General features: G+C 31.7%; 1 protein-coding gene across 1 annotated transcript in view; it reads left to right on the forward strand.

The window, feature by feature from the left end:
- Positions 1 to 17,207, forward strand: part of LOC109090048 (anosmin-1) — a gene marked incomplete at its 5' end in the record, with an annotated part of 56,419 nt that extends 39,212 nt beyond the window's left edge. The window contains 5 exon segments of the mRNA XM_042730449.1: positions 1,418 to 1,486; positions 4,863 to 4,937; positions 11,796 to 11,949; positions 16,944 to 17,023; positions 17,088 to 17,207. Coding sequence (XP_042586383.1) covers positions 1,418 to 1,486; positions 4,863 to 4,937; positions 11,796 to 11,949; positions 16,944 to 17,023; positions 17,088 to 17,207 — 498 coding nt within the window.
- Positions 17,208 to 22,502: the final 5,295 nt, after the last annotated feature.

Here is a 22,502-nt window from a genome sequence, read left to right on the forward strand (position 1 = left end):
CAAGTCCTGCTCAGATTTAAAAAGTAGTAACTCAAAGTAACACATAAAAACATTAACTTCCCATAAAAAATTGACTAAGTAACCATAATTAGTTACTTTTTTAGGGAGTAACGCATCAGTTAATGCAATTATTGTAAAAAGTAATGCTGGGTAGTAACTCATTACATGCAATCTGGATTACGTAATCAGATTCCAAAAATTAGTACTTGTAATTAGATTGTATAATGTTTTAAAATGCTAATAAATAGTTATACGTTACGATTTCAGGATTGTCCGTGTCAAATTGAACTAGTACTTGTAATTGCTCAGATTGTCATCATTGTTTTAAAATGCTCATAATACAGATTACATAGAGATACTATATCATTCAGTAAAAGGAGAAAGCAAAAGTATATAAAAGTTGAAACCACTTTAAGTTTTGTCAGTCAAACCGGCGGCGCCATTTGGACCTAAAATTACATAGCATTCATTGAAGAATATACAAAAATTAAAACACATTTTTATTGTTAATATTTCAGTCGTTTAACGACACATTTGTTTGTTCAGTTTTCTGATGTTAGTTATTTGCATTGAGGTAAACAAAATATTTTAAAAGTAAAACATTTTGGTCATAAGTAATCTAAAAGTAATCTAACAGTAGTTAGAATACATCATTAATAAGTATCAGACTACATGCTTCATTAACTACAGTAATCAGACTTACAATTAGTAAGTAATTAACCCCCACTGCAGCATTTGATTATCATGTATCAGTCCAGCACCTTGAGAAACAATTTTTCTCCTGTTGAAACTGGTTTATTTTGACCAGAAAATCAGGCACTATAATATTAAAAATCATAATAATAATAAAATAAATAGGTGTTGTTGCCTTCATTTACATTATTGTGTTTTGAGTTTTGATACGTTTTTTTTTTTTTTTTTTTTTAGGTGTTTTTTTTAATTTATAGAATTGGTGTTTTAAATTAGGCTCTTTTTGTTTGTATTTGTTGCATTTTGCAAAAATGGTTCTTCTGTTCTATTGTTGATAAAAAAACACTTTACTGTATTTGGAACTTTTATTTGGTTGTTTTGTTTCATGTTTTGTTCTATTTTATTTATTTCTGAGTATACTTTGTGTTTTGAATATTTGGCATTTTGAACTGTTTTTTTTTTCTTCCATCTTGTTTCTGATTCCATCATTCCAATACTTTTGCATCCCAAAACATGTCTTCATAACATTTCCAACATTTTAAACTAAACCAGCTATTTAATTTTCTATATTGACACATAATTTTTTTCATGGAAATTGTTAAAAAGTAACTAAAGCTTCATAAAATCTAATATTAAAATGTATTATTATTGTATCAATTCTCAAAAAATAAAACGTTTCACATGGATCCTTCACAGTGATGTTTATATTTGTTTTTGTTCTTTACAGAAGCTCATCTTCATCATCAGCAAGTTAGCAGCATCAAGAAGTCTTTCAGCTGAGAAATACCCTGAAATGGTCAGAAGACGCAACACAGCGTGCAGCTAATCGCAGCTTTCGACAGATGCGAAACCACAGATATTCAACGCCTCACCCTCGTTCTCTCCTCAAGCTCTGCGGTTTTCATTGCAACAACTTTGATTTTGAAATAACCTGGAACTCTCGAGCAACAGCAATAGTTTATGTGTGAATTTACACCATTTCAGAAAGTTAATGTCAATGGGTGAGGTAAATCCTGGCAATGTAGTCATACTACAGTTGAGGTCTAAAGTTTACACCCCCTTCAGAATCTGCAAATTTTAATTATTTTACTAAAATAAGAGGGATCATACAAAATGCATGTTATTGTTTATTTAGTACTGCCTTGAATAAGATATTTCACATAAAATATAATAGTTGAATTTTGATCTTTAAATACACAAAAATCCTGGAAAACCAAAGAATTTGTGGGAGCTGAAGGATTTTTCAGCAGGCAGTTTAGCTGTTCAGGACAAGCAAGGGACTCGTGAACAACTATCTCTAAACAAAAACACACCACAGCTGTGGAATCATTCAGGCTAACAAACACAGTATTAAGAATCCAAGGGGGATGAAAACTTTTTTGAACGGGTCATTTTTTCTCTTTAGTGGATTGTATGTGAACATCTTTTATGTAAAATCTTATTCAGGTCAGTACTAAAATAAACAATAACAGTGGATTTGGTATGATTCCTCTTACTTTGTTAAATAATAATTAACATTTTGATGAGTCTGAAAAAAAAAACAAGGGGGGGCATGTAAACTTCTCACCCCAACCGTATATGAAATCTATTCACATTTTAATTGAAGAATGGGTGATTCAGCTGTGGAGAAACTACAGTTTATCAGTTTTTGCTATTCAAAGAACATTCAGCAATTAACAGAGCAAAAGGCTGATTCATGGATGCATGTCAAACCTTCACGTATTTCAGTCGGTTCTTTGCTCGCTCTCACGTCATTGCAAAATCATATGACTGGTTAAGTTTCTGAAGAATCGATTGCAGCTAAGAAATGAGCTATTGCTGAATGTCAGAGCATTTCCAAAAAGCCTCATAAGACTAATCAGATTGCAGAGACCGTTGGTGCCAATGTTTTTTTTTGACGATCTACTAAGGCTTATGATGCTTTTGGGAAATGCTTAGCTCATAACTCAAAACAACATGAGTGTGATTAAATAATTTTTGGTTGAACTGTTCCTTTGATTGGTCATAAACGATCCATCCAATTGTTGCATCTTATTAATATGTTAGCAATATTTCATTAAAGATTAACAGAGAGTGTTTTGTTTATTAATGATTACATACGCGTGTTTTCTGATGAAATGATGTAAACCGTTTATGTTCTTGGCTGCGTAGAGATAGTTTGTTGTGGGCAGTCAGTGAATGTTGATGGTGATAATTTATTTATGTGTGTATGCCAACGCTTCATTTGTATGTGAAGTGTGTATTTTTTTCAATGTATTAGAAAGGCATTGGTTTTTTAAAGTACAACTCTTGTAAAGACATAATGTAAAAAAGTGAATTGTACATATAGTCCTAGTCTGCCGGTATTTCCCTGGATAGAACCTGTATACATACTTTTAAATAATAAAGTAATCCCTTACTCCTTCATCTGTAGTCCTGTTTATGGAAAACATCTGCTTGGATGAACCTCAGATCTGTGAGAAGAAACAAAATGTTTGTTGAACTCTATAAAAACACCAATCATACCATCATTTAAAAAAATATATGAATTACTTGTTTACTAGCATGGTCATTTGACTTTTAACTTCATTACTAGGGAACATGTGAAGTGATTTTCAAATATTAACTTGAAAGCCAAGGGGTGTTAATTGATAAAAAACGTGGAGGAATTGCTAATTTGGATGTTGAATCTTTGCCATGAAAGTCAAAAAAAATGTTGGAAGGACTTTTCTTCAACACTCTGAGGTCTTTACATTGGATGTATATGCAGGTTAAGTTTGATTAAGTTAATTACTTCCTTGGCAAGATTCAAGTAGTATAAGAGAAAACTCATTCTTTTTTCGAAACTTGAATCAGTTAAAACCAATGATTAGCATAAAGATTCACACGTTGATAACGTTCGCTATACAAAAAACGAAGGTAAAATCACTGATGATCAATATAACGCATTTCAAAACCGTTATTAATAACAAAAGGTGTCAAGAAATATTGTCTGATGTACTCCGTGTTACTAGTTGGACAAGGATATGACAAAAACTAACCTTTCGAGGCTAAAAAAAAATTGATCCTTTCACGGGTTTGATGGACAGGACGATCTGACAAATCATAGCTGAAATCTGCCATTTTGTCCAAACAACAAACCAGACAGGAGAGTAGATTGACGTTAGATTTAACTTGAAAAATGGGTGTGTATTGAATTGTTTCATGGTGCAAACAAACATACTTCTGCTGTTCATTCATGTTATTTTCAGGCTATAATAGTAAAGAGGAAGAGCTGATCAGTCCTGATGTATTTTTCAATACGTGAGAGCTCCATTGGCTTGTTGGACATGGCAACGTTAAGGAAGGGGGTGGGGGTCTATATACAAACTGCCTCGTAAAATGTTCACTGTTTACGAAATAGTGAACAAAACTCCACACGCCTCGGTGACCATCAAACCACTGTGTAAATCCAACCAAAAAAACTCAGGCCGAAGCTTGCATAAAAACTGCTTTTACAAAGTCTAATATATCTAAAGCGTCAACGAAGCAGTGCTTCATAAGCCCCCATCACTGTTTGAAAAAACAGGATTGACTCAGGGTTTCAAAGCTTCTACGAAGGCAGTGGTTTTGCAAGGTGCTCGATCTTTTAGAATTGCGCCCAGTATTGAGCACTGAAGGCGGGGGGAGTCTTGACAACACCAGTGTTGTGTTTTCCTTTGCTGAAAATGTTGGCGGGACAGGCTCTTTGTACACCAGAAACAAGGTTTTGAAGTCCATTAATCCAGTGACCTTCTGTCCTGCTCTCTCATCTGAATCAGTGATGTTCTTTCACTATGTTTATGTACAGGTCTATTATGTCAGAATTGATTAGTTCCTGACTGTCTATAAGAGTTAATCCTCTTGAGCTCAGCTCTGGTTTCTTTCTCTCAGGGTCAAAACCAGAACCTTCTATGCAGTCCTGCTTTCCAACAAATGCCATGCTGCTCATCTTTAAAACGTCTTAAAAGCAACAAAGGACAGTGACAATCAAACTGTCTTTGTGGATCGTATTTTAAATGCTTTTATTTTTTTTTTTTCTTTTTTTAAAAAAGACAAATCTGATAAGCATTATAAATCTTTTTCATATCAAGAGTTTTCATGCAAGCAGGGGTGATGCACTGATTAAGATTACCCTGTGTTTTTTGATATTGTGTCTTTGTCATGGTTTACAGGAGGGTTTGAGGGACGTGACAGAGTACACACGTTGTCTGTTTTCTCCTCTGAACGGTTCTGGAGATTTAACGCAGGTACCCCTTTTTTTTTCCCCAGGCTTTTTTGCGCGCTCTTTAGGTTCGCTGCAGCTCTCACGTGACTTTTACGTGAAGCTTTCATCTCGACACATGTGGATTATAACAGTCTTTTGCTGTTTGGTTAAGTCTTGCTGATATAAAGAGTGTTAATTCTGTTTAGTTTGGTTTTTGTTTGCTTTATTTACATTTGTAGTGTTTGATGGTTGGTTGTTGATGTTGTTCTATTTTATTTATTCGGTATTTAAATTGCTTTGTTCGAATTATACTGTTTTTGTTTGTTTGTATTTTCATGTTGTTGTTTTGATTCTATTCATTCCCTTAATTCTGCATACGTTGTCCCTTTCTGATATTTCAAACCACTATTGACAATGTTATTTTCACATGGGCTCGTTTCTATTTTTTTCTATTGCCATCCACCAAAACCTTCCAATACTTTTGGTTTCTACAATGTCCCACTTTAATCATTTTAAACCACATCTAAATTCAACTTTAACCCTTTAAATGTTTACATGGGCACTTTTTGGAAATCAATCAGGAAAATGACTTTTGTTGTGCCTGCAATCTCTTAACATAACATAAAGGTTTTTCATTGGCATTTAATTTTACATTCATTGAGTCTTTCCATTGCACAAAAGGTTATTTCTTTATAGTGGAAAAATAGTTCTTCACATTATAAAAATAATGGTTCTTTTAAGAACTGTTAATTGAAATGTACTTTGAAGAACCAAAAATGGTTCTTCTGTGGCATCGTTGTGAAAACTTGGTTTGGTCTCGTTTTGTTTATGATCCAATCATTCCAGTACTTCTGCATCCCTTTTTAATGTTAAACCATCTAAACCAACTTTAAATGTTTTTATTTTCTATTTTGGGACTTCTTCGAAAGTCAAATAGTAAATAACCTTATCATTCATCAAAACTTTCCATTGGACAAAAGGTTCTTTATATTGGAAAAGTTTCTTCCGACTATTAAAATGTTCTGCACACTAATTAAAAAAATGTTTTTTTTTTTTTAAACTGTTCACTGAAAGGTTCTTTTGGAAAAAAAAAATTTCCCAAACCCTACATCATTCCAAAAACACCCTCATCTCTCTGGGGTGTTTCTGGTTATACTCTGCAGAGGGAATTTCCATTTTGTCCCTTTTCTCTTTTATTAGATATTGCAGGCTGGCAGGAGACACCGTGACCTTGCTCACGGCTCTGGGGTGTTTCTGGTTATACTCTGCAGAGGGAAACTCGACTAATGCACATGAAAGACAGATTCTGCCAAGCCGCTAGGATGTTTCGTCTACATGTAATGAAGAACAGAGAACACATGTGCCATGCAAGAAACCCACTACGTTTTTGAGCTCAAGCACTCATGTGTAGGAAGATACACCAACACCAATTAAGACAAGTGAATAGGGTAAAAAATTTAATAGATATCATCATAGTTTCGCAGTTGATTGATTACATAAAAAAATTGCAATCTTTTTTTTAGTTTTCTGTTTAAATATGTAAATTATGCATCACCTAACACTAATTTGCATACACTTTCAGAAGATAAATCTGAACATTGGATAAAGCCAGTTTAAAAATTCTTATCTGATTTTATTGACATATTTGAGTTAAAGGTTTTTACTGAGGGGATTTTGGATTTCTCTTTTTATCACTCCATAAATCAGAAAATATTGTCAACAGCCAGAGAAAATCACATTTTCATCATGTTTCTAGGAGTAAAATCTTATATAAATCAGTGTGAATGAAACATGAACAAAACCCTCAGTAAAAGTGGTCAGAATACGGAGCGTAATAATACTGCAAAATCTGTTGCATCTAAGTTCTGCTGAAGTGTACAAACAAACGTAATTTGAGAAAACAGCCTTTAAAATTATGCATTGTAATTGAAATCTACAGAAACAAAGTGCAACAACAAAACCAGGTGAATTAAATATGAACAAACCCCTCAGTGAAAATCTTCAGAACATGGACAAGAACAAATCTGTAAATTTTGGTATATGTAAGTGCTGCTGAAGTGGAGAAAAAAGACTTATTATGAGAAAACGGCCTTAAAAGGATTGCAATTGAAATCTACAGATGCAAACAGATAAAGTGCAATAAAATGCACTGGATTTTTTTACTGGAAAAATGGATTTGGATGGTTTCTTTCCACTAGTTGGAAAGAAGACAAATTATGGAAGCAAAACATCACACCATAAACCATATTACATAAAAAATAAATTAAAAAAAAATAATAATAAGTTCTGTTTATAAATTCATAATTTTTTTAGGAATGCAGAATATAGAGAATAAAAATGAATGATATGAACAAACCCCTCAGTAAAAACCTTCAGAATATACAGAGGAATAAAACTGTAAAGTTTGGTGTGTGCTAGTGTTCCCAAAGTGGAGAAAAAACTCATTTTGAGAAAACAGCCTTTTCACGTACTGTAGTTAAAATCTACTAACGATAAAGTGCAATAAAATAAACACTTTTATTATAGACATTTTTTTTCCACTAGTCTGAAACAACATGTTACTAAAAGCCAAATAGCCCAAAATCTCAAAAGTGGCCAATTCATGGAGAGAAAAGAAATAATATATAATAATAATATAATAATAATAATAATATATCTATATATATATATATATATATATATATACTGTATATACCTAATTATAATATTATATATATTATATAATATTATATATATATATATATATAATCTATATTATTATATATATATTGCCTGGTCGGTATGTCATAAAACCAAAAAAGGAATCAGCAGTGGAAAAGAACTAAGAATATGCAGCAACTAACTCTATGAAAAACATATGGAAAAGAATTATCATCCTGCAACCATTTCATTAGCTCCATTTTCCCTGTTCATTTTGTCTGGTCCACTGACTAATGACAGAGTTTCTCTCAGCGCTGTGTGTGTGTTAAATTCCCCAAACAAAAATTCCAACACTGACTAATGACAGAGTTTCTCTCAGCGCTGTGTGTGTGTTTAAGGCCTCAGCCAGAAAGGCCATATTCTCTGAAGTATCATTTGATAATCTACGAAAGATTATACGCTCACTGAGTCAATTATGAAATTTCCTACAATGACTTTAGCAGGCATAACTCATAATGGTCATCGTGCCGCGAGGCAGAAAATACGCCAGACACAACAGTCCAACACGTGTCCATCACTGCACTGTCCACTTCTCGCCTGATGTGTCGCCCATTCAAGTTAATGAACGGATCTGTAATTATTTACTTGTTGAACAAATACCTTCCTGGCAACATGAAAAGCCGGAGACAGGAGACTCCACTGAGCTGTTAGTCAAAGCATGAAGGGTTTGTGAAACAAATCACAACTCGCTGGGACATTGAGAGGTCGCTCAGAGATTAACCAGGACTCACATGGGCAAAAAACTAATCCAGAAATACCGTGCATTTTATTTTAATTTTTTGAATGGGTGCTGACCTATTTCATCAGTTTTCTGGGATTGTTTACGTGTAGTGAACCTTGTAGGCTGTCAAGATATCCAGTGTCCAGATTTTTTCTTTTTTTTATTCTCTGTCTTCTCGTCTTCTTCATTATTCTTCTATCTTCTTCTTCTTCTTAATGATTACTAAATATGGAAGTCTGATGTCTGGTCACACTTATTTCTGGCCACTGAGTAAAACAATGAAAACGGTAAAACAGGCGTCTTTTTTAATCTCACAATTTTTATCTCACTTTTTTGGCTCTGAATTATGTGTACATCACAGCATTTTATTTTATTTTATTTATTTTATTTTATTTTAGTTTATTTTATTTTATTTTTTTACAATAAAACAGGTAATTACAAATTGATTTCAATTTCACAATTCTGACTTTTATTCTTGGAAGATGCTAGTTTATATCTTTCAATTTTAAAGCAAATATCTTGGCTTCTTTCCGCCACGTATTATATTTTGATTGTTTTAATCATTCTGTGGCAGAACCAAACACAACAAACAGCAACAAAAAAATTTCATTCAAGATTTAAACTTTCAAGATAAAAAAAATGTGAGAAAACAATGTCAGAATTGTGAGTTAAAACATCACAATTACTTTTTTTTTTAATTGTTTTATTCTGTGGCAGAAAAAAAAGAATTGTGAGAATAATTTATGAAAAGTAAACTTAGAATTCAGGGAAAAAACAACAAAATGTGTTTCTGTGGCTCAGTGGTAGAGTTGTGTCAGCAGCACAAGAGGTTGTGGGTTCAATTCCCAGGGAACACACATACTGGTTAAAAAAAAAAAAGTATAGACATGGAATACCACTGTAAGTCAACTTTGGATAAGAAACGGTTCTGCTAAATATAAATGCCAAAATTATGAGTATATGAACTTTGTGTTATGGAAAAAAAAAGCCTATGAATTGTGAGATGAAGAATTGGCAAATAATCTTTTTATATTTGTTTATTCTGTGATGCCAGAAACAAGCTTCCATAACCTAAATGTAATCGTATTAAAACATTGGTGTTCAATACTGTGTTTGAAGCTTTTTTTTTCCCACTGTAAAGCAAAAAAAAAAATTGAGCAATAAGCAACTTGAGGCCTTCGGTTACAGTGATTTTTAAATTTACGCGCAATTAAGATTTTGTTTTTTTCACACCCGATAAACATGTGGATAAATCAGCAGCCTCGAGTGGCTAATATGCTTTAATCATGCACTTTGTTCTTTCTGGCGTGAACGTGTTTTTCTTACTCGGTCACCCTAGACAACTTCGCAAGAAATGCTCTTGTAGGTGGTTGACTTTGGCGCTTTGGGGTCATTTTGTGGGCAAATCAAAAACAGCTTAGTATTTGATGATGCGCCCTCCAGGGCAAAGGTCAGAGGTCAAGAAGGGCCTGCTTGTGTTTGAAGAGCGTCCCCTAGAGCTGCCAGTATCTGAATCACTACTAGTAATCTGAATCCTACTACTCTGCCGAGGAAAAACTCCCCCCGTATTTATTTAGGAAATACTGCAAGTATGTAAACCTTTCACTCTTATTAGAGGTCATCTGCCCTTAAACTCTGGCTTTTAAGGGGAAATAAAGTAAATACTCTTTGCATCACTTCAGCGAGGAATGTTAACAAGGGTCATATTTTGAATGACAAAGTTAAAAAACTTGTTCGTGATTTATTTAGCGCTTCATGTTGCTGTTTCAAGTATTATTCTCTTGTATTATTGTTCTTTGGTTACCAATAAAAAAGAATGAATATCGCAGTATTCTTCTGGGTGTCGGCATACATTAACAAGTGTAGGGCTCAGGCTCCAGCAAATGGCAAAAAACATCATAAAGTATCATAATGCCCTGTTTTGAAGTCTTCTGCAGTCATATGATCGGCTTTGTGTGAGAAACAGACAGACCGCAAAAAAATGATGTTCTTCTCTTCGCTCAGTATTCTTGTCTTGTTTTCTAGTACAAAATATTGAAAGATCCGTAAATTAAGATGTGGTCATTTACTGGAAATTGGCAAAATGACACAGATACTCTCCTGTCCTTGTTTTCTGGAAATGTAATATTTTACTTGTTTTATAGGGCAAGATGCTACAGGCAAAAAAAAAAAATCATTTGCTATTTGACGATTTCCCCTAATATCTTGGTTTTTAACTAGTTGAAAGAAAACATAAATGCAAAACACACATTTATGTGTGTATTTCATTGCATATTGCATCTATTTTTCTTCTCCAGCTCAGCTCAGTCACACTACAGTTTAAAACATTACAGTTTTATTCCTATCGACATTCTGAAAGTGTTTATTAGAGGAAGATTGTTCATATTCGCATTGACCTGAGAGACATTTTATTGCTTAAAAACATGGTGAAAATGTGTTTGTTTTCTGTCTGTTTGACAGTATTTTCTTGATTTATAGAGTGATAAATGAGGAGATATACAAAAATCCCTCTGGAAAAACCTTTTAACTCTAAGATTGTCTACAAACTTCCTCAAGAAATTTTGAACCCTGGCTTTATCAATGTTGCGTTTCCAAATTTATCTTCTGGAAATATTTGGCATATGTAGTTGTAATTACATGTACACCTCATTTGCATATATAAATGCAATATTTATATGGCTTCTCAAAGGAAATGAATCTTGATTTAATGGGCACAATTCACTGATAATCTTCCCCCCCACGGTAAGCAGTACATTTCGGTTACCATTCTCTATCAGAATTGGGCAGTCATTACAAGTCAGTGACCATGCAAAATTTTCATGTGACAAAAAATGTGTTTTGGCATCAATGAATGTCACATCATGTTTAAATTTACTTTAAATACAAAAGAGAAAAGCTGGTTCAAACTTGCTACTAATCAATCTCTTGTCTTCGCACAGAAGACAAGAAAGTTATGGTGAGTACAACGACTGACCCCTGAACATTAATTTGTGGTTCCAATAATTGTAATCTGCTCATAACAAGCCATGTAATGCTTGAAAAAGAGAGAAACATCTAATGTACAAAGCACAAAACTGATTTTAAACTGAATTTTGTCTATTGTTTTCGCAGTCAAAGAATATCTTAACATTCTTAAAAATCAGATACATTAATCACTTGTTTTCTTGTGTTCACATCAAGATCAAGTGATATTTGCTTAAAACCAGACAAATGGTGTAAAAAAATGTAAACATGAATCAAAGGTTTGGGGTCATATATTGGTTCTTCTTGTTTTAAGCAAAAACTCAATTCATCCATTTTGATTATTTTTTTAAAGAAACAGCTTAAGCTTAATAGACTTAATAACTCATGTCATTTTTAATGAATGTATCTTGATTTGAGAATGTTGAAATATTTGTACTGGAAAACAAGATAAAAATGCTGCGGAAGAACATGATTTTCTTGCAGTGTATTGCGTGATTTCTGGGTTATGATATTCAGGTGCGTTACGTCCAAATGGAAGTAGAGATGTTAGAAACAATGGTGCGTATCGAGTTGCAATCACGGATCTGGACGCTCTTCAGCGCGGGTCAAAGGTCATCTCCCCTCCGAGGGGAGCCCGAGTGCTGCTTCTGCTACCAGGAGCCGCTCAGATGTAATCAACTCTGTCATGGAGGCTTTTTTCCATCCGTTCTTTGAATTAGACTGAGAACTGCTTAAATAAGACAAGCTGGAGAAATGCTCTGGAAGAAACTCCTGACCTGCGCGTCTTTGAAATCTCTGAATGTTTCAGCATGTGAAGTCTTCTGAATGAACCGCACTTTATAAAATGTATATTTGATATGTAATTGCATACTGTTTTATAATGTTCTACAGTACTGAAGTTTAAATATCTTCCACCTAACTACTATTTACACACCTGTTGCTAAAGAAAAGGCTGCTATTTTAGTGTAAACAGAATTTATCGCTGTATGGTTTATCTGTCTATTTCAAGCCATCTCAGGTATTTTTCACAAGGATAATGTATGTTTTAATGCAATTCTAATCAACGTAGCCTGAATCACTGTATAGAATACTGTAAAATAATTTCTGCCTCATTCTGTGATAAGAAGCCTCATCAGTTCACAGAAGGAAGTTATTTCAAACATTCTATTGATGCTTTAACGCAAATTTGAAGTAAAAAATAGGTTGTAATTCTTATGTATTGTTGTACTTTGTTCGTTTTATAGTGGGCTTGTAAAAACACCAACAAAAAAATAATAAAAAATAAAAATCCCCCTTTATAATATTACACATATGTCTCATTAAAAATGTCTACAAATTTATAAAACTGATCCAAGATTAGGTAAAAACCACAGACATTTATTTTTTTGTGACGTAACAAAGCCGTTTATTTTGAATCACATGCACAATTTTGGTTTATGAATGATAGCATCATTTAATTTTCTCTTTTTTTCAAGATTTTATATATATATATAATATATATATATATATATATATATATATATATATATATATATTATATATATAGATATATAGTATATATATAATATATATATATATAGATGATATATCATTATCGTGAATTCTTTTGGCCACAATAATTGTGTATAAAAATTAAATAATATAAATTTTAGAAATAAAAATATATATTGTATATTGTATAAATATGATTTTATTTATATAATAATATAATATAGTGTCATTTAAACTATAAATATATATATATCAATTAAATCATATATTTATATAATAAAAAATATGTATTGTATATTGTATAAATATATGATATAATTCATATTATAATATAATATAGTGTTATATATATATGTGTGTGTGTGTGTGTGTGTGTGTGTGTGTGTGTGTGTGTGTGTTTGTGTGTCTATGTGTGTGTGTGTGTGTGTGTGTGTGTGTGAGAGAGAGAGAGATTAGATTTAGATTTGTAATTATATTAATAAATAATTCATATATATATTTTTTTTATCTTAGCCAGTGTTTGATGTGGACAATTGTTGTTCTTATTCACTTTGCAATATAATATAGCGATAAATTAATGTAGTAGTTATAAATTTTGCATCAAGATCTGAGAATCTGGAACTGTTTGAAGTGCTTGGATCCATTTGGACATAATTAGTTTTGCCATTTTAAATAATTTCTGAGTTTTGAGTACAAGAGTTCATCTCGTAATCTCTATAATCACAGGTGCGTGTTTCACATCAGCTGTGAACTAATATTCTAATCAGAACACAGGAATGCAGGGCTGGAAATGTTGGCTTCAGATGTTTTAATTAGCAGGTCAGATTATTTCCAGGCAGTGCATGTTGGTTTATGAACTAATACTTCCCTGTGAATGTTTTAGTGAAACGCTTGACATCTCAGAACGAAGATGACGCAACATCAAGAGCAGCTCTGTTTTCCCATTCGATGCGCTCCGTCATATTCAGGCCAAGATGAACCGCAGATTCCAGCCGCTCTCATATAAAAATGCCAGTCATATTTTAATGATTAGCAGACGAGTGCATGGCTCATGGCCTGCTGAACCTGATGTGTTGGACATGTTGCAGACGATAAATTGACACCGCATTTGTCCAAAGCTGGTTCACCACGCGGGACTGCAGAAGAGAAAACAACAGAGAAATAAAAGAGTGTTATCAGCATGTGTATTAATGTACAAGAGCAGAGCCTTCACTGTTCACATTCGTGTTGAGAATGTTCCTGTTATACTCTACATGTATCACGTCCATCATGTGTCTAAATACACAGGAGAATATAGATGGAAAATCATATTTGATAGAGTCCTGTTTTATCCACGGTTGTTATAGTTAACTAATGCTAAAACTATGAAAAAGCATTTTCCTTACCTTGAAGTAAAATATAATGTGTTTTTTATATTTATTAATCATTTTAATTTAGTTTTACTCGATGTATTAGAAAAGTAAGTAAAAAGAAAAACTGAACAATAAAAAATAATAAAAACTCCACACGACAGTCAAAAACTAAGAAAAGAAAAATGTCAAACACAAAGTGTTAACTATTTCATAACACGAAATGCAGAACATATAATATATTAGCAAAACTAAAAATAGCATACTCAACAATAATTAAAATAACACTGCTTTTAGATTCTATTTACCATGAGTTTAGGTGAATTTTCTTCTTGGAAATATATTAAAATTGGAAGCACTGTAGATATAAGAAACGTGGTATAAGTATGTCTTTATTTATTTATTTATTTTTTAGTTGAGATCAAAGAGGGTGGTTCTGGGTCGATCCCAGTGGGGATCATATCAACCAAAAACTAAAATGGTTGGGGGTGCTTTTTTTATTTAATTTATTATCTGTTTTTTATTTTATTAATTGTTTACTACTTTATTTTTATTTTGGAAGTTTTTATTTTTTATTTTTGATATTTTATTAATTCTGATTCATTATCTTAATTTTATTTTAATTTTAATTTAGATATTTTTTATAATAAAAATAAAACAAAATACAATACTGATTAAATATATTAATCCGAAAAGGAAAAATAAACAAAATAGTATCCCTGATACTAACATAACTGTCCAGTTGAAGTGCAGGTTCCAATATACAAATACATTGCACTATAACCACTGAGATTTCTATAACGATGTTCATCATATGAGTTTGTTTAATTAAAATATGACAGTGAATTGAGAACATGATAATGTAAACATTGGTCTACTTCGGTTTGACTGGATATGCATGTTTGCTTTCTTTCTCACAATTGAAATGCTTCAAACAAAATCATGTTTTAGAATTGGAATATAGTTGTTAATTGATAGTTAAAAATTCTACCACACTGTTCAATCCTGTTTTGTAGAAAGCACTTTAAACCCTGGAGGCCATTCCTAGGATGACATCATCCCACAGGAAGTGACATCATGAACTGGAGCTCAAACATCAGTAAGTCTCAGTGGATTTGTATGACTTTATTAGTGTTTTGTGCTGTTAGTCGGTTGGTTTGCATCTTTTCAAACCATTCAAATGTTTGGTAATATCAGTAATATTACAAAAAGATGCTCAGCACACCGCTAGATGTTTCTAAGCTCAGAGTTAAAGGTTCTTGCAGGAATGACTGAAGGCTGGTGATATTCTCCAGCTCTCGCTCTGCTCTGTGATGCACAAAAAAATTAAACAGCAGATAACACAGCGGCTCAGGTCGTGAAGAGGAGCCTGAAAGGAAGAGAGAGTTCACGACACGCCATAAAACTAAGGTTCTGTCAGTCATTTTTCCATCATCCTCATGCTGTTCCAAACTCTTCTGAATCAAACATCTTTTTTCCTCCCATGAAAATACAAGAGGAGAGATTCTGAATACATACAGATGATGTTGAGCCGCAGGACCATCTTCTGATCGACTGAATCACTAATGAAAGCGTAACATAATGGACATAATTAACTAACTTCTGTTTAATTAATCTTTAAGCCAAACAAGAAGACTGAGAGATGGATGCTGTATTTTCAGATTTTATTTTATTTTACTTTACTTTGTTTAGCACTGAATGGCTATTTTAGTGCATAGGGTGTTGTTAAGGACGAGGTATTAGCTTCATTTTATTTTTATTTTATATTATATTTATTTTATTTTATTTTTATTGTTATTTTAGTTTATTTTATTTTATTTTATTCAGTGTATTTGTTTTATGTTACTTTTTCTATTATTCTATTTTATTCATACTCTTTAGATTATTGGTATATATTTATATTCTAATTTTTAATATTGTATTATTTAAGATTTAAATGTTACTCTATTTAGTTTTTTTTTGTTATTAATTTTTTAAAATTAATTTTAGTATGGATTTGTTATTTTTTATTCTTATTTTTATTGTATTTCATAACTTTTTTTATTACTTTCTTTTATTTCACTTAACTTTTTTATTATGCTAGTCTTGTATTTAATTATTCAGTTTTATTTATTTTTTAGTTTAATTTATTATTTGTATTTTTTTATTATAACTTTACAATTAGTTTTTATTATTTCGATCTTTATCTTATTTTATTTTCTGTTTTTCCTTTTATTATCTTTATATATATATATATTATATCGTATATCTATATTTCATTTTGTGTAGTTTGTCATTATTTGTCATTTTATTATCTATTTGGTCTTTTCTGGATTTATATTATGTTGCACTTATTTCATCTCTGTTAATTTTAGGGTTTAGGAGAAAAAAGAGAAACCTAGTTTGATAATGCAATTTGTAGTACTATGAGATGAAACTCGTCGCTGAGAAAATAGAGATAATCATCATGTTTTTTTTTGCAGATGCATTTAATGCATGACATTGAAAAACGCGGAAAAAAATGACGTTTTCTTTTCCTTTTTCCATTGCAAGAACAATGGGGCACCTCGTGACCGGCTAGTTTCGAATCTGACCAATCAACCTATTCCATATGCCAAACCTAGTCATGAACGTTTTACTAACTGCCTCACGCTCCTCTGGCATGGAACGCGCCGCTGGTGTTCTCCCCTGTTTTGGTGACCCTGCCCGTGCTCGGTTCACTCATACAGTAAGCTGTTTAAAAGAGCCCAACTCGACTGAGCAGAAGTGAGTGTTGTGGTAGTGACCTCCAGTCGCGCTGCAATCTGACTATTATATTTCCAGATGTGCTTGCTCTTTCCAACAGATATGTGGAGATATGATGAGAAAGGGAATGCTTTCGTTAACAAAGCTGAAGAGAATGATATGTCATTTCTGAGTTACTCAGTGATAAGACGACGTCAAAAACAGGAATTGGCTGGAGAGTGAAAGCTCATTCGTCGGATGACAGACAGGCATGGGAGACTACGCCCGTCAGGGTGTAGAAGAGAGAGGGAAAACAGGCATTCAAATTCGCTGGGAGGAAAATGTCAGGATGATCCTTCGCAGTGAGGTCATCAGCCTCAACTAGGAGCAGACTGGCTCCTCTTAAAGGGGACATTACACCAAACAATTAACATGTTCTTTATCATTTACTAGGTGTCTGTTTCTGCCACATAATTAAAAAAAGGTAATTGTCACTTTTTTCACAATTCTGCCTGTTTTTCTCATCTAATTGAAAGTTTATATTTGACACAATTGCCGAGTAATAAACTGTAAAATCTGCTGCAGTTTCCAATTTTCACAATTCTGAGTTTTTTCTAACAATTCTCAAGTTCATAATATATCGCAATTTTGAATTTATATATCAATATTAATTTTTTTTCACTGGAATTATTGAGTTTGTCTTTTGCCCATAGTTCTGAGGGTTATATATCACAGTTCATTTGTCCCCTGAATTTCTGAGTTTACATCTCGGCAATTCTGACTTTTTTCTTCTACAATCCAAGTTACGCAGTTGGAAATTTGTAATACTGAGAGACTCCTTGTTAAAGCGGCGGAGCGAACGAGAAGAAGAAATTTATCCTGGTAATTCACTTCTCCAATGTTCACAATTCCCGGAGTTTTATACAATGCTCGAATTCCTCATTTTGTTCTGTTTGACTTCAGAGTTTTATTATATGCCGGCAATTGACAGATATGATAAACTTGTTGAATTGCAAGTTTACATCTCCACAATTATGAGTTTTTTTCCATGCAATTCTGTTTTATTCTCCTCAATTTATTTTTTCCCACAATTCTCAGATTAATATGTCCACAATTTCTGACCGTTTATGTATCACCAATTCACTTTTTTTTTTTCTTGAATTCTGAGCTTACATCTCGCAATTTCCGACTTTTTTCTCACAATTCCTAATCTTTTTTTTCCCCCTTTAAATCTCAGGATTTATGTATCGCAGGAGTCTGAATTTATAGATTGCTATTCACTTTCGCTGAATTCTTGAGTTTGTCTTGTTAATTCTGACTTAAAAAAAAACTGAATTCTGCATTTATAGTCTTGCAGTTCCAACTTTTTCCTCAACAAATCAACAAATTCAACATTGCAAAATTCTGAGTTTATATCTTGTAATTCTAGATTAATATATACCTAGAATTCTAAACAATTCTGAATTAACAATTAATCTCACATTAATAAAAAAATAAAATGAAACAATTCTGAATTCATACAGTATATTGCAGTTCAGAGTTGTTTTATGAATTTTGAGTTTATATCTCACAATTCTGTGTGAACATATTCCGATTAAATTTTATTTCTCAGAATTCCAGATTTTATCTTGCAACCAAAAAAATATTTTTTTCCACATGATGATGAATGAATGATAAAAACACTGACAGCCAATAAGAAAGCATCCGTTGTAAAGAGCTCGACAACATGTTCAAGCAGCAGATGACAAAAACTGCAGTGGCAAGTATGGATAAACCTCAAGCATTATTATGCTTTGTGTTCGTTTACATACGAGTGACCAGAGTGAAAGCAGATGTTGATTTATACAACGATGAAAACAGAAGTAGCTGCCTAACATGCCTAACTTTGTGATTTTTTTTTTTTTTTTTTTTGGGGGACGCCCGACGTAGTTGGAACATTTGGAACGACCTGGGCTTGAGTGAATGATGACAGAATTATTTTTTTTTTGTGTATTTGTGTGTGAGTGTGAATTATTTATTTATTTAAGGGGCGTGTGCACATGTGAAATGTGATCAGAAGTTAATTTTACAACTACTGTAAAGATCTCATCATTGTGTCAGATTTTTAAAGTAATTTTTTTTATTCATAATTATTTGATTATTGTTTTATATTTATTTATTTATTTTGAATTATTTTATTAATATATCATTCTATTATTGATTAATTTATTTATTTCATATATTATGCATTATTCTATTCATTTTTATTCTTTTATTTCAATATAATTTTAATTATTATTTTATTTTTTTATATTTATTTTTTAAATGATTATTTAGCTAGCACATGATATTATTACTACTATTTAAATTTATTTATTTATTCATTTATGATTATTTAGCTAGCACATGAAAACACATGAAAAATGCATTATATAAGGCCTGAAAATCCTGTCTGCATAGACAGCTCTGTGTGTAATGTGGAAGGTCACTGGTGCAAATGAAAAGATACGACTCCCTGCTTTCTATAATTTCTATTCCATGTGAGGTACAAGTCTTCAGCGACGCAGCAGAGGCTGGTTTTGTTTTGAAAGTGAACTGAACGTGATTCGTTAGCGTCGTTTTATCAGCCTCCACTGAGTTTTAAACTGTAACTGCAGGATAATGTGACACACGCTTTAACAAACGACATCCATCAGGGTCAGAAGCAGAGAAACAACACACGCTTTCCATCAGATTCAGCAGAAACCAGCAGCTGGTCAACAGTGTGTGTCGTGTTTAAAAACAGCCTACTTTATACTAGTCAATTAAACAAACATATCTAAAGTACATTTAAAAAAAAAAAAAAAAAAAAAAAAAAAATTGTCACATTATACCTTTATTTGTTGTTCATTACTAGAAAAACAATAGTCTTTCCAACCGACAAATTCCAGTTTGGTAAGTACACTGTAAAAAAAGAAAAGAAAAGAGAATTAAGTTAAAAATATTTATATATTTTTTGAAAAATTAAGAAAGTACAGTGAAAAAATAAATAAAACAAATAATAATAATCAAAATAATTACTATTTTATTTACTGTAGAAAATGTAAGAATTAAAGTTAGAGAGTTAAATTAAAACTTAGTACACTGTAAAAAAGAAAAATTATAAAAAAATTAAACATTAAATTAAAATTAAGTTACTAGACTGTAGAAACAAAATTAAAGTTAAAATAAAAAATTACATGAAAATTAAGTTAGTAAACTAAAAAATTTAAATTAACAAACAAATAAATCAAAACTGTTAGTACATTGTAAAAATATCATTTAAAATTAAGTTACTACACTAGAAAATAAAAAATAATTAATTAGTGCAAAAAATAAAACATTGAATTAAATTGAGAAAGAATTTTAAAAAATCAAGAAAGTACACTATAAACAAAATAATAAAAAAATAAAATTTAAAGATTTTGTTATAAAACAGATTATTGGAGTACATTTTACAGGAAAATATTATTTCAGTCTTTCTGCTTCAAAAATAAGTTTATTGTTTAAATGTTACTTGCTGTTTATTTAAAAAAAAAAAAAAAATTCCTAGCAAATTCTTTTAGTTTTAGTTGCTTTTAGTTATTAATAACACTGATGTTTTTACATAAACTGTTTCCTGTTGCTCTAATGTGACTATGAATGAGTTTGCAGTAGTTTATGGCTGTAAATGTGCGCCGCCGCGGTGCATGACCTTTACTCTCATGCTACTGAGTTTCATATCCGTGTCTAATGTTATTAACAACGTGGACATTTAAGCGTTTCCCTCATGAGTGCACATGGCTGCAATATTAATTTCACATGCCCAGGGCGGAAACATAGCTGTACGTGAGCACATCTCGGAATCTGAATCCACAGGGGTAATTGAGGAGACGGCGGCAGCTTGATTGATGTTTAAAGGAAGTTCCTCTTCCTATCTGAAATATTCATGCATGTAAGTGCCTACAGGAGGCTCCCATAAAAACCCATTACTGTCAGACACCAAACACGAATCCAGATAGTCTTTCTTCGGAGGATGTTTTCACATTAATACACATGTCCATGTTCTTCTATTAGGACTGTTCTTGAGTTCATTTTCTCCACAGACATTTTTTCCAGAGTTTGATCCGGCATCGTTTCAGGATTGAATCACGGTCAAAAAAAATCCGGATAAAACACCAAAGGGAAGGACTGAACTCATTAAAATACTCTTCATAAGATATGGACTGGTTTTCACAGGTTGGGAAATTAGTTTCTTGACATGAAACGAGCATGTAAACACAAAATCTGCTGTACCCTGTCAAACTAACTGAACTGAGTAAAAGCTTAATAAAACGAGACGCGTCAAAGAAACGCAAATCAGTCTCTTTCAGTTCCACCGCCTAGCAGAAAATACAAGGCCTGTTTATTTCCTTTTCATTCTTTTATTTATCCCTTTATTTATACATCTCATTTATTCATTGAAATATTTTATTTATTTTATGTATTTATATATTTATGTATTTGTTCCATCATTCATTCATTCATTCATTTATATATTATATTCGTTTTATTATTGTAGTGTATTTATATTAATTTATTTTAAGTGTAGTTATATATTTATGTATATATTCCATTATAAATATATTTATTTATTTGGTTTTATCCATTTGTTCATTCCTTTATTTATACAGTATTTATTCATCCATCCATCCATCCATCCATTTGTTTATTCATAAATGTTTCATTCATTCAATTCTTTATTTATACAATTAATTCATTCATTTTTTCCCATTTTTGCCTATCCATCTATTTATTACTCCTTTATTTATATATTCATTTAATTATTTTAATGATTTTTTATATATTTGTTTCTTTAAATATTTGTGTATCCCTTCTTTTCGGTTTCCCTTCCCATTCTTTAATTCATTGGTTTTCCTTAACTTCATTACTTGATTTATTCCTTTCTTTATATTTCAGTAATTTATTAACTTATTGCGTAATTTGCTTATTTGTTTATTTACATGAATGTATTTTTTGTGTATGTGTATATTGTTTTTAATATATTATTTACTTTTATGTTCTGTTATTGTAATTTTATGTTTTAAGGCATTTTATTTTTGGTTTCTGTTTTGAGTATGTATTTCTTTATTTGTGTATTAGTTTATTTCTTTCCTTTTCCCATTGGTTTGTTTGTATTCCTTTATATATTAACTAATACCTTTTTATGTATTTATGCATTTATCCATTTATTTACATATTCATTTAAACCTTTATTTATTTATTTTTATGTATTCTTGTATTTAAATACTTATTTAAGTTTTTTATTGCTTAACCCTCTGAGGTCTAGGGGGTTTTGGGGGCCTGGAGAAGTTTTGACATCCCCTGACTTTTGTGCTTTTTTCAGTTGCTTATAAATAGATACATGGCTAAAGTACAATAATATGTAAATAGCATGTATGCACATGATTGTGTTTTTGAGAAAACAACGTTTATGCGTGGTTAGTAAAAAACTAAAATTTTGAAGTCACTGGAATAAGGTCATAAAACACATACAAAACATTTGTTCACAAGACTGTCAAAAACTGGAGCTTTGTAACCTAGAATTTTTGCTTCAAAATGGATGTGAAAAATATCTTGTTACTCACTCACAGCAAACACTCGATTAATTGATTAAATTTTCTTAATACACTTTTTTGTTTCAAAAGGGCAATATGCGAGGGTA

This window comes from Cyprinus carpio, chromosome B9, assembly GCF_018340385.1.
Source record: "Cyprinus carpio isolate SPL01 chromosome B9, ASM1834038v1, whole genome shotgun sequence".
NCBI classification, from domain to species: Eukaryota; Metazoa; Chordata; class Actinopteri; order Cypriniformes; family Cyprinidae; genus Cyprinus; species Cyprinus carpio.